Raw genomic sequence first — 13,151 nt, forward strand, 5'->3', positions numbered from 1 at the left:
GGATGGATACATATTTGCGTGGCGGCCCCTGGCAGGGATTTGGCAGCCTCCGGCTCTGTTCCACTTCAAAACACCATGACCCCCCCCCCTGAGCTCCGGGGGGCTCCGCCCCGCCCGGACCCCCTCTTCCGGGCCCCCTACCTAAGCTCCCTGGCCAGGGCCCCCATGAGCCTAGAACCGCCCCTGTATGCCTAGTGAGCCTGCCTTTTCCCAGAATTCATTGCATGACCTGGCCGTCACCAATGAACTCGGAGGGCGGAAGAGGACATAGCAGGGGTACCAACTTTTTGCCAGAAGCCACTGGAGACAGAGACTCCTACTCCTTCCTCTGCGGCAGTCAGGACTGGGCCTGTCTGCGGCAGCTCACTGCAGACTCTCACAGTAGCTCTGAGGGGTGATAGCTGGAGAGGAAGGGGCTGCCGAACCGCTTCTGACAACTGCAGCTGTCAGCAGATGGAGCGAAAAGCACAGAAAAGAATCCATTGTTTTTCCTTTTGCAAAGTTTGTAATACTTGCACTTATTCCTTCTCTGTCAAGTCCTTTCATTTTCAACTTCATCTAATTAAATGGACCGACAGAACGTACGTTGGTGGTGACACGCCGCTCTAGTCCTCACCGGATGCGAATGCACCTTCTGCTGAGTGAGGCTTGAATAACTGCCACAGAACCAACCAGCCTGGTGATGGAAAGGTTTTCAAAACAATCGCTGGGCTGTGATGTGGCCTCGTTAGGAGCCCTGGGGGCTCAGGATTAGGTGTTTACTTTGTGACATACAGCCAGATTCATCAAGCCAAAATCGGCTCGCAAAGGGCCAGATTCTGAGAATCTGGCCCTTTGCGAGCGCTATTTTTGCATTTGGGATTCATCATCCCAAATGCAAAAATCGCAATTCTAGAAATCGCTAAATTGCCAATAATTACATTTAAGGAATCTCAATTTGAGATTCCTTAAATGCAATTCATGAACCATTTTAAAATTACGAATTTGCACGAATCTGGGGCCGCTATTTAAGGCGAAGTCTAACTACGTGGTAAATAGCAAAAACCTGCACTTTAGTGCATTTTTCTAAGTTGTATGTTACACACACACATGTGTGTGCACAACACCAGTGTACATTACCATTTTAGGGGTGCTACAGGGTGTCCTTTGAAATCCCTTGATATCGCTTCCTTATTTGCGATTCGCTAATTGCTAACCGCAAATAAGGAATGACTCCCCATTCATTCCTTAGGCCCATAGGAATGAATGGGGAAGCCATTTCTTATTTGCAATTCGCAATTAACGAATCGCAAATAAGGAAGCAGTAGAAATTGCTAAAAATATTGCGATTTCCACATGCATCCCGTTTTCCGAGTCTTTAATAGCGATTCCTTAAAAATCGCTATTAAGGACTTGCAAAACAGGACTTTGATGAATCTGGGGGTTGGTCTGCTGCACAGCAAAGGCTATTTCCTTATTCTCTGCTGAAATTCTAACAACTCGGAAGGCCCTGGCTTTCACAGCATGGCCCTCCTTCATTTCAGTAGTCCACGCAAAATAACATATTGAACTAATTGCCCAGAGAGATCTCCAATGTACTTTGAAGAGCCTTGCTTGCTGTTGCAAGATTTGCCATGCTGGGATCAGGGAGCGCCTAGGTAAGTGATAGAGCTGGAGATCTGTGGCTGGTATTATAATGTGATGTGGAGAGTCAGGAGGCAACAGGACCGATCCACCGATTTGGTCCTGCAAACAAGAAGTCCTGACAGCCAACATGGCCGCACCCAAGAATAACTACCAGAAAAAAGAAGTCAGATACATACACACCTTTGCGATTTATATTTTTTTCAGGAGGTTTCACAGAAAGAGACCCTGCTCCAAACTTGCTTAAAAAGAGCATTAAGCAAAAACAAAAATGTAGCAATTTTATGAAATAAATAGAAACAGATCAGAATCTAAACCGTTATGAGGATGTCAGGCACCTGAGAATGGCACGGAGCAAAGACTCTGCTGGCAATGACACTGCACTTCTTCTGCGCCCACTCTCGACTTTCTTTCTTATCGGTACAGGAGCCTTTTACTTCCTTAGCATCAGGGCACTTAGGGGACATCTTCCAGCTGTTGCCGAATTCCATCACGTCCTCGGTGACCGCCTTGTTTCTGGTGGTGAAATCATTGTTTCTATCGCCATTGTAGTCACCGCAAAGTCCACACAGCTTCCCCTGTAAAGTCCAGGAAAGACAGTGTCATAAAGGAGTAACCATGCAAATTAAACGTCCGCAAACGACAATATAGGAAAGCTACACCACCACAACAAGAACCATTCCAAATCAGATACAGGGACAGTTACTACCTGGGGCCGTATTATGGAATTGCCCCGGGGGCATAACAGGTGTTTGCATCCCGTTTGTGCGACCCAGGCGCACTTTGGTATTACGGAAGGGTCCCCAGACGCTTGTGTGTCCCATTCTGTAATATTGATAGCGCTGGCGCACATAAAGCTCAAGTGCTATCTTCAGGGGGTGTACACTCATTTGCATGGGACTAGCAGGCACATGCATCAACCATTTGTGCGATTCTCAAATATCGGACGTTAGAACCCGGACGTTAGAACCCGCAAAAAGGGCTTCTGCGATGCATCAATGTGTCAGCCTCTCGCAATTTAAAAAATCGCAAATTATTGAGATTTCTTAAATTGCGATTGCATTTAAGGAATTGCAAATTGCAATTCCTTAAATGCAATGCATGATGGAATCGCAAATTGCGATTTTGCTAATAGAGTGCGCAAATTACCATCAATTTGTACTTGATGGTAATTTGCTTAAACTTTGAAAAATGCACTAAAGTGCATTTTTCAAAGTTGTAGGTTACACACACATTTGCCCTTGGGGCATGTGTGTGTGCAGCATGTGCACGGATCAATTTCAGGGGTGCAACAGGGTGTCCTTTTGACACCCTTGCACCCTTGAAATTGCATGGCAATTTGCGAGTACCTATTCGTACTCTCAAATTGCGCATGCAACCTCCCATTCATTCCTATGGGCCTATAGGTCCATAGGAATGAATGGGAAGGCATTCCCTAATTGCGACTGGCAATTTGGGAGTCGCAATTAAGGAATGTTTGGGAATCACTCACTTTATAGCGATTCCTACATGCATAGGCTTTTGCAATTCCTTAATTGCGATTCCTTAATAATCACAATTAAGGTATCTCAAAAGCCTACATTGATGCATGTGCCTCATAGCCCAATCAAATTAGAGAATCCTTTTGCCTCTGCTCTGTATTATAGACACAGATGCAGAGGCAAAGAAGCTGTCAGGAGACACACTGATTGCAGCCCTCTGGAAGGGCAAAAGGGAACCATGGACCCCCAGACATACGCATGCAGGCGGGCGCAGTCACTCACTGCACCAGCGTGCAAGGGGATTTCTTTTTTTTTATTTCAAAGAATTTTATTGAAGACATTTTGTTATTCAGTACAGTGGTAATGCAGGGGGCGATACAGGTGAGATACAAGCACCTTGTGGTTACATTCGGCATCTTCGCAGGGTAGGCTGATATTGGTAGTTGACGTTTCTGTAGGCCCCAAGAGAAGGGAAAGAAAGTGTGAAAAGAGAGGAGAAAAAAAGAGGATAGGGGGGAGGTGGCAGGGACCGACTATTAGCTTGGAATCCCCCTTAAAAGTGCAGACGGGATGCCATCTGCATTGTGAAACACTGAGCGGATTCAAAGCAGCTGATGTGTCTTCAAATGAATGTGCTGGCCCATGGCAGCACAAGTGCGTGGCCGCCCTGAGGGCAGCGCATCCCATGTAATAGGGCGCACTTTCCCTATTTACGCTCGGTGCACCTGTTTTAAGGTGCATACAGGGAAAGTGCTCCCTTTACAAAATAGGGCCCAAGGTAGCTGATTCATCCTAGTAACTATTAGTGAGGGCAGGGCTGGCCCTAAATCGTATTGATCAGGATAGCTGCCTGAGCAGAAAGAACATTTGGTGTTTGTTGTGGGATAGGTGGTCATTGGGGTGTGATGGCGGGAGGTGTGAGAAAGATTGAAAGAAAGCAGGGGGTTGACGGGGCAGAAAGTAACACTGAAGGCTGATTACAAAGTCTTTAACGGGTTGATTGAGACCAATTGGGATGGGCTAGTTGCTGTTTACATAACATTATGTCAGGCAGCTCCCTGCCGCGCCCCTTTTAATCTTGGCACTCCAGGTCGGGGCCCAGCTTGCCCATGCCCAAGCCCAAGGCCGGCCTTGAGGGATGAAACTAGAACACTGAGGGGCAGAAGTTAGGAACAAGGACGTGGTATCTTTTCCTCTCTGGATACTGTGGGCCTTGTTTATGAGGAATTGGCATAGGGCAGCGCCTCACAACATTTTGCGGTGGTGCCCTCCTCAGGGGCGGCTGGTGACATTTGAAAGTGCTGAGGCATAATTACTGTACAGCCCGAACCTCCTACAGCGGTGAAAACTTTGAACAAAGAGTGGACAAATGGGCACTCTCAAGCAAATTTGAGAAAGAGGTGGCTTGGCAAACACGTCTCTGGGAGTAGCCAGACAAGTCTCTTTGCACTTGTACAGATATATCACTCTCCCTTCATTCACATAGGCACACTACTCAACCTGCACTCATAGACCCATTTCTCACCCTTCCCTGACAAATCACTAAGCCTGCATTCACCCATCCAAATTACTCACCCTGGACTCACACAGGCAGACTGCTCAACCTGCACTCACACAGACATCACTCACCTTTCTCTGGACTGCATTCAATAGGTTTAATTTATCAGGCAATAATTTATTTATTAGGCAATGTCAGGCCTGTCTAGGCCTGACATTGTCTGGTAACAGACAGTAGAACCCCTCATGCTTCAGCAATCCCCAGGAAAGCCCATGAAACATAACACCCTACAACACGACTTAAAATCATAACAAGTCCCCACTAAACAAACATCATGTAAAAATAATATAAAATCTCTTCAAAATTATTTTAACATTGGGAAGCAGCACACACAGTGGGCCTCCACTATTTACGGCAGCCCCTACTTCCGACTAAACCCTGTTCATTAGCTATGAACTGCTGTGAGTTTCACACGCCCCTCACCACACCCTGCAGAGGCCCCCATCATGTTGTCTCACACCGCTGAGCATTTCACGCCGCAGCACACCAGTTTAAAGCGCTGCACTGAGAGGCATCTGTTAACAGGGATAGTGTAAACTGAGCTTAGAAGCATCCTTGTGTCAGCACAGACACAATGCCAACTCGGAGACAAGTCATTGCCTTGTGTAGTCTATAAGGGTCTAGATTTATATTAAACTAAGAGCAACGTCATAGTCTAATATCCTAAACACAAGGGGCCTTATTTATGAGGCCTTGCGTCAGTTTTGCGCTGGTGATGCGTCACTTTGACGCATCGGCGGCATAAAACATGCGCCTTGTTGCGCCATATTTAAAAAGTGACGCATCTAGGTAGATGCGTCACTTTTTAAACCCCTGCGCCACATTATACCTACGTCAGGTATAATGTATGCAGAGGGGGCATTCCCCCGCAAAAAGCCTCGTAATAGTGACGCAGTGAAATCTAAGAGATTTCACTGCGTCACTTTTAGGACGCTGTTGCGTCAAAATCTTGCGCCTGCCTCACAGCAGGCGTAAGACTGACGCAAGCCCTTTCACATGGGGCTTTCCCCATGTGAAAGGATGCATTGCTGGAGTTGCGTCACTTTTGTGACACTCCAACAATGCGTCACTTTTGCGCTTACAGATACGTCAGAAATACTGACGTATCTGTAACTCCTTGCGACATGATGCGTCATACATTAAATATGATGCATCATTGGTGTCGCAAGGAGTGCGCAGTGAAAAGTGACGCATCGCTGTTTTCACGCAGCGATGCGTCACTTTTCATAAATAAGACCCAAGAGGTCTTTGAACAACGCACATGCTGAACTCACCATTTCAAGGTGCTCATTTATGCAATAATAAACAACACGTAGGCAGGTTAAATACTCCCTGGCTGTTTGAGGATGAGGTCTGCACATAGTGCTGTGTGTCTGATCAGGTGCAGTGTGACATGTAGCGCTCTGGTGCGGCAGAGTACCGGGCCCAACCCGTTCTGGTCTAGTTCCCCCTGGCATGTCCCTAATGGCGGTGTGGTACCCATGCCCCCTTGCTTCGGGTATGCTGTGATCAATGACGTGTGCATGACAGCTTGCTCCTCTCCCACTGGTGGTTTCTCAAACCCTGTACGGCCCCGTTCCCTGGGGTCATGCCCGGTGGTGCCCTATTGCTACTGAGCCCCATGCCCTCTCGAGTGTGTTGTGCCCAGTGATAAGGGCATGCCATCTCCCAAATTCACTACTCCAGTCACATATGTACTCCCTTCGTGAGTATCTAAAGCCCAGCGGGGTGGCCGTGCCCATCCAGGTGTCACTCCGGCTTTCAACACCTAATCCCTCACCTCCTGCCTGCCCCTTCCACCATCCAATCTATTAGAGCGACGCTGGGAAGGGCTGCTAGTGCACAGGTGACAGGGGCTGCTACAGCAACTCGGAGCCACCACACTCACCTGCCACGTGAGCCCCTCGCCTGTCACCTGCACTCAGCTCCGCGCCTTCAACCTGCGACCCCCTCAACTCGAGGCTTTTCAGCTGCATCTGAGCCTGCATCCCCTTCACCCACTCTGCCTACCCACTCACCTCCTGCTCTGGACGTCTCCTCATATGTACGCAAGCAGGTGGGATTGGGAGCACAGCAGGGCGCGGCAAGTCCAGCCAGCAGGATACGAGACACAAGTGACTGCGCACAATCGACATTTGAGCTTCCCGCCGCCTCTCTACCCCACCCCTTCATAACTCATCATAGGGCAGGAACCGCCCCCTGTGACTAATTGGGAAAGGGATTGGATAGAGGGCAGAGATGTCCCCCGCCCATTAGGAGACTAGGGGCCGGGGCTGCTGCAATGAAGCAAGTAACCTTCGGTCCCTCGCCTTTCTAAAAGGGAGGCAGCAGCTAGTAGTAGTGCACATGATCGGGCTGGGCATAAAAATGACCATGCCCAAAACCGAACATGGACACTATTACTGCGCTCACGGACAACAACTGCTTCTTGTTGTCTGAATAGGGTCAATCACCACCAAGTGGGCGTGCCCCGAGGTCAGGTGCCGGCCCGGAACAGCCGCACGACTCACTTTCTTTAAACACAACAATCAGATTAGATTGAACGAACGAGATTGAACTTCAATCTCGTTCGTTCCTCACATTGAACAAATGATTAATGGGCCCTGGGGCCATGGGGGCATCGTGGCAGGTGGGGCAACGCCCCAGCGCCCAAATGGACTTACCAATGTGAAAGGGCAGTAATGCACCGTATTTATGAAATACAGTGCATTCCTGTCCTTTCCCTAGTGCTTTAAATGAACTGGAACAGTCGGTACTGAGTACCAGCACTTTTTTTTATTTTAAGAGTTAGAGTACCTGCTCTTCTCAAGAGTGATGTAATACTTTTAATTAAAGAGTAGCAGTACTCCGCAGAAACAAGCAGGTACTCTGGTGTAAGGTACCTGCACTTCTATTTTTCAATTTCAAGCATTGCCTTTCTCCCTGTGCTAGAGCACAATTTGCTGCCTAGAATCAACGTAGTCAGGCAGGATTCTTTTAATGAAACAACATAACATAACATGTGTATTTGTAAAGCGCACTGTCACCCAGAGGTCTTTTGGTGCTGAATAACAGATGTTCATTGTTACCCAGCTCAAGGGGCACCTTCCTGCACAAAAACAATCCTCATAGGCGTTTTCCTCTTCTTTTCTGCACCCATGGAAAGAGGAAAAAATTAGGATAAATAAAAATATTTTTCCTCGTTATGCCAGCCCTGCAGAGGCGTAAGGTTTTGGTGCTGCCCCGGGTTTACATGATTAAGTAAATCTGGGGCAGCATCAACACCCATGGGTGTTGCATGGGAACACCCACAGCAAAGCGCATGGAACGCCTCCTTGACACAGAGTAAGGCAACGCGGCAACTTGCACTGCTGTGTCTTACTCCATATCTTAAGGCTTTGCAATGCCAAGCAGGGTGGCTTTGTTTCACCACATAGATATGACTGAGAGGGTTGTGCCGCCTCAGCATTAATAAAGTGACTCTCCGGCAGTGCAGGTCTCTCATAAATAAGCCTCTGTGTTTCTCACAACTATCAAAACCTTTATGCAAGCCACTTTTGTCATATATATAATTATGCGATTCCATAAGGTACCAAGCAAGGGTCTCATGGTGTCTGTTGAAATTCCCTCAACAGCTCATAATTCATGATTTCAAATATTTTATTTTCCAGATATACATTTTTCCTGAGTCAAATTTGATATAAAGAAATGGCTGCTTATGTGGCTTGTTCAAGAAAACATAATCCAACCCTCACACCTCTATAATGATTTTAGATGATATTGCTTTATAGTTGGATTTTCGTCAACAACCTCAGGATTTGCTACTTTAAGACGTCTATATCAAGTAATCTGAACTACACCAGAAAGATAAAACGGTGTGAATTATGAGATTGATAGGTAAAATCTGTAAGTAAAGCTTCCCCCCCTTCTTTATTTGGTCAGCTTTTGATACATTATGCCAAAAGCAGGTCTAAAATGGAGGTGCCTCCTAATTTTTAATTTTCCCATGTTTCTAGTTAATATAGAGAGATTGTGTTCTTCCTCCCGTGGTGCGGCAACACTTTTAAAGTGGGTGTGCTGCCATCAGTTGTTTATCACTAAAGTCATAGGGATTGTGAAACACATAAGTGACACACACAGAACAGGTGTAGCAAATGGGTCACATCTATTCTTTCATTACATAAACTTCTTTTTTAATTCTGACCTGACTTCTCCAATACCTTACCCTTAATATGACTGTCATTTAATCTGTCCAAACAGTTTAGTTTGTCTACCGGCAGTCTTGCACTCTCCTCCCAATAGTTTATCTGTATTTTTGAAGTAACCCACAATAAGACACATTTTTCTGCGCTGTTTTAATATTTTTTAACTTTAGATTTCATTCTTATTAGTGTTTATCTTGTAGCCTCTGAACATGTGTATTTAAATTTCCATTAAATAGATTTCAGATCATTCTCCATCTTTTTCAAATCATTATTCTTTCTCTCTTTTTCCTTATGGTAGTGGCTGCATTAAACTGTCCCAAATATTCTATTGTATTGCATTATAATTGCATTTATATAGCACTACTACCCCTGACGAGGCGTCAACATGCTTTTTCGTTGAGTAGCACGCTACTACAGCACCCATAAATGATTAGTTGTGAATTAGTATAGTGAAATATAAAAGTAATTTGAGTGGTAGATATGTTAGTCAGTTAGTTGGATTGAGAAGGATAGTGGAGGGATAGAAGAGGGGAAAAGGTTTGCATTTCTATAGCACTTGCTCCCCTTGATGGGGTGTTGAAGCGCTTTTTCGGTGAATAGCACACTACTTCGGAACGGTAAAGGATTAGTGGTGGATTAGTATAGTACTCAAAAGTAATTTCAGTGTTGGATATGTTAGTCAGTTATTTTGATTGAGAAGGATAGTGGAGGGATAGAGAAGGGAAAAGGTTTTTATTTATATAGCACTTGCTGTTGGAGTGCTTTTTTGATGAGTAGCACGCTACTCTGGAAACCATATAGTATTAGTGGTGGATTAGTATGGTGAAATATGAAAGTAATTTGAGTGGTGCATATGTTAGTCTGTTAATTGGATTGAGAAGGATAGCGAAGGAGTAGAAGAGGTAAAATATATTTGCATTTATATAGCGCTTTCTACCCATGATGAGGTGTTGTAGTGCTTTTCGGTGAGTAGCACACTACTCCGGAGCCCATAAAGTATTAGTAGTGAATTAGTATAGTGAAATATGAAAATAATTTGAGTGGTGGACATGTTAGTCTGTTATTTAGATTGAGAAGGATAATGGAGAGATAGAAAGGAAGGACTTAAAATTGTTTTTCCTTTTTTGTTTGTTTGGAGCTCATAGCAGTAGGAGGAGTCTTCGGGTGAGTGAAATGGAGGTGGAGGGGGATGAGTAAAAGGGAGGGGGAGGGGGAAGAGTCAGAGGGAGGGTTTAGAAAGGCTTGTTGTGGGGAATCTGAATAGTAAAAAGAGGTATGAGATTATGCAAGGAGGGGTGGAGTAGGGAAGAGTCTTAAAAAGATAATTTTGGAGATCATAGAAGTCGTATGGGGTTTGATATGAATGAGAGAATGGAGGTAGTAGCTGTATTGATAGAGGTATAGGGTGAGGAATATGGTAGTGCATTGGGCAGAGTAGTAGAAAGAAGTTTGAGATGAATCAGAGAGTTGAGTTAGAGAATATATTGAGAGCTATATAGGGTGAAAAATAGGGTAGTGCCTTGGATATGCTTAATTAGAAGAAAAATAATAAATAAGTAAAAGTTATATATATTACATATATATATATATATAACGTATATATATATATATATATATATATATATATATATATATATATATACAAAAGTAATAAAGATGTAGATCCATAAGTCCATTGAAAGAAAATAGCTGGAAGGAAGGTAGTGTATGTAGATTAAAAATGCATTAAATAAACTGTGGCTTTCAAGTGTTGTACTTTAAATTAATTTAATTTATTTATATTTTTTGTAGATCAATAGTGAAGCAACTGAAGATAAATAGTCATGATAAAAAGATTTAGTTATATATGCAGTCACCTATATACATGTTAAAAATGTAGAATAATGTAACAATCAGTAATATGTACATAAAGCAGAACTAATGAATATCCATATATAAAATGTTTTTTTGAAACATAATAATTCTACATGTTTAAACAAAGCAATACATATATATAAGTACAAATCTATAGTACAAATAAATGCTTATATGCAGAGAGATATATATTTTTAATATTTTGCATTTTTTATAACATTGTTCAGACATGGAAGCCAGTAATCTTCCAATGGCAGCAACAATACAATACTGAAATGCATCTTTCAGCATCCGTAAAAGTGTTCAAATAAGAAATTCTGTTTAGCAACATACATTACGTTGGACCCATTGGGGGTGTTGCATAAACATTACACCAGCAGTGATCTGTCACCTCCAGATTTAGACCAAATTCCTCAGCACCTGCTTCACGATAATTTGTGCGCAATGTGATACACAGCATGTGAGTACCCACCAACAGATCAAGGTACCAATGTAAGATCATTGCTTTACAAAATGCCACTTCAATTGTCTAATAACATTTCCATCAAAATGTACAAACAAGAAATGAATGAACCCAATTTAAAAATAAAAAAGAAAGAAAAGGAAGAAGCAAAAGAAAGCAAAAGAAAAAGAGGACCTTTTGCAGAGGGGGGAAATAAATACTAGGCATCCGTACAAGCGTGTGGAGTGGGCACTATACAATGAAGTGACACAGAAGGAGGCAAGCAATACAATACGGAGAGGAGGTCCACAGCTTGCATATAAAGCAGTCTCGTCTCGGCCATTGGTGGCCATCAAATAATCCCCCATATGCTTTTCCTGTCAACAGGGGACACCCCTTCCCCGAACTCACCAAAGGTGCAATAGGAGGTGCAGTCTAAATCCCCTCTGGATGTTGCCTAGGGCCGGAATCTGAGTCTGAACCTGTCTCACCCATCCCCTGTCCTTCTGGATTCTCCCAAGTCGCCAATACTGCTCTCCACTGTCCACCAGGTCTGTAAGCCTATTCCCTACCTTGCGCTTCGGCGGCTTGGGAAAAAGACCCAGAATGCACGTCTGTAGTGTGAGAGAGAAATCTCTGCCCACAACTGCTGCTAGCTTGCCGAGCACCGCCTCCCAGGAAGGCCTCAGGGCTCCACAATCCTAAACCATATGGCCGAAGTCTGCATCCGGATGAGAACATCTGGGATAGGAACGGACCTCCCCTCCATATGTCACATTGAGACGATATGGAGTCATGTAATATGTGTGTAGTTAAACTGTATATATTTAAGCCGTGAATTGCAGGAGATTTTCTTGGGGTAGTGTAGGACCGTCCGCCATTTTGCGTCAGTCAAAACCCTACACCCAATCTCATCCCATTTGGCACGCATCTGATCTAAGGGACGCACCAAGGCCTCCTGAAGGGCCACATAAAACCACTTCACTAAATGCCCTGCTGTCCCAAGCGTGTACAAGGCAAGGAGCACCGGGTGTGTCTCTGGTTCCTTTCTACTAGCACCCCATAAATGTGCGAATATAAGAGTCAGGGCCTCATACTGCAGGAATTGACCCGTGGGCAGACGGCAATCTTCCATAAGATTGTCAAATTGGATTAGGGACTTGTCTAAAAAACAGTCCCCAACAGTATTCAGCCCTGCATCGAAACAGGTGGCCAGCTGATCAGCTGCAAAAACAGACTGGGGTGGCCATGTGGAAAACCTACAAGAGGCAACAGAGGTGTTTAGCTAGCAACCTGTCGTCCCTTACTCTGGCATCTCTGCCAGGCTTGAAAAGCTGTCCACTGCAACAAGGAACAGAGCGGGGTAGGTGTTCTTGGTATCGGGGGTGATACGGCGGGTTGAAAGTCGGCATGGTTGCCTCTAAGCTTGGGCCTGATACCTATACCATGTATCCAGGCGAAAAACCTTGGGGTATGGCCGGATTCTACTCTTTCCTATGAAGTGACTCTATGAAATGTACCACTACAGAACTATCAGAGATCAAAGGAGCAGAATGTCTCGAGTTTAAGCTTCAAATCCATGACTCTTTTACCTTCACTGGAGTCCTGATATACCGCCCACCGGGACCAGCGACCCAGTTTTTAGGAAACATAGGGGAAGCTCTGTCTAGTCTCTCTCTCAAATCGGCCAATTTTACCATACTGTGAGATTTAATTCTTCACCTAGATAGTATTAGTGACCCAAATGTGAAGTCTTTTAGAGATATTCTTCATGTTCTGGGGTTGTTGATGTTAACAGTTGAACCCACACATAAAGCGGGACATATTCTAGATTGTATTAGCTCAAGTTTAGATACTATGAAGGTAGAATCCCCTTTGATTCAAACCTGGACGGACTATAAATTTATTGCTTTCAGCCTTAAAACCGATGACAAGAAGGCATTGAGACTGGTCATACCTGAGAATAAGATGCCCACCCCGTGTTGGGGGAAAATTATTCAACACCCAGA

General features: G+C 44.6%; 1 protein-coding gene across 1 annotated transcript in view; it reads right to left on the reverse strand.

The window, feature by feature from the left end:
• Window positions 1–13,151, reverse strand: part of LOC147733250 (mucin-2-like) — a 596,915-nt gene that overhangs the window by 333,100 nt on the left and 250,664 nt on the right. Inside the window, exon 22 of the mRNA XM_086958940.1 lies at window positions 1,962–2,201. Coding sequence (XP_086815066.1) covers window positions 1,962–2,201 — 240 coding nt within the window. The remainder of the gene's footprint in view (window positions 1–1,961; window positions 2,202–13,151) is intronic.

The sequence above is a fragment of the Lissotriton vulgaris genome, chromosome 2_1, assembly GCF_964263255.1.
Source record: "Lissotriton vulgaris chromosome 2_1, aLisVul1.2, whole genome shotgun sequence".
Classification (NCBI taxonomy): Eukaryota; Metazoa; Chordata; class Amphibia; order Caudata; family Salamandridae; genus Lissotriton; species Lissotriton vulgaris.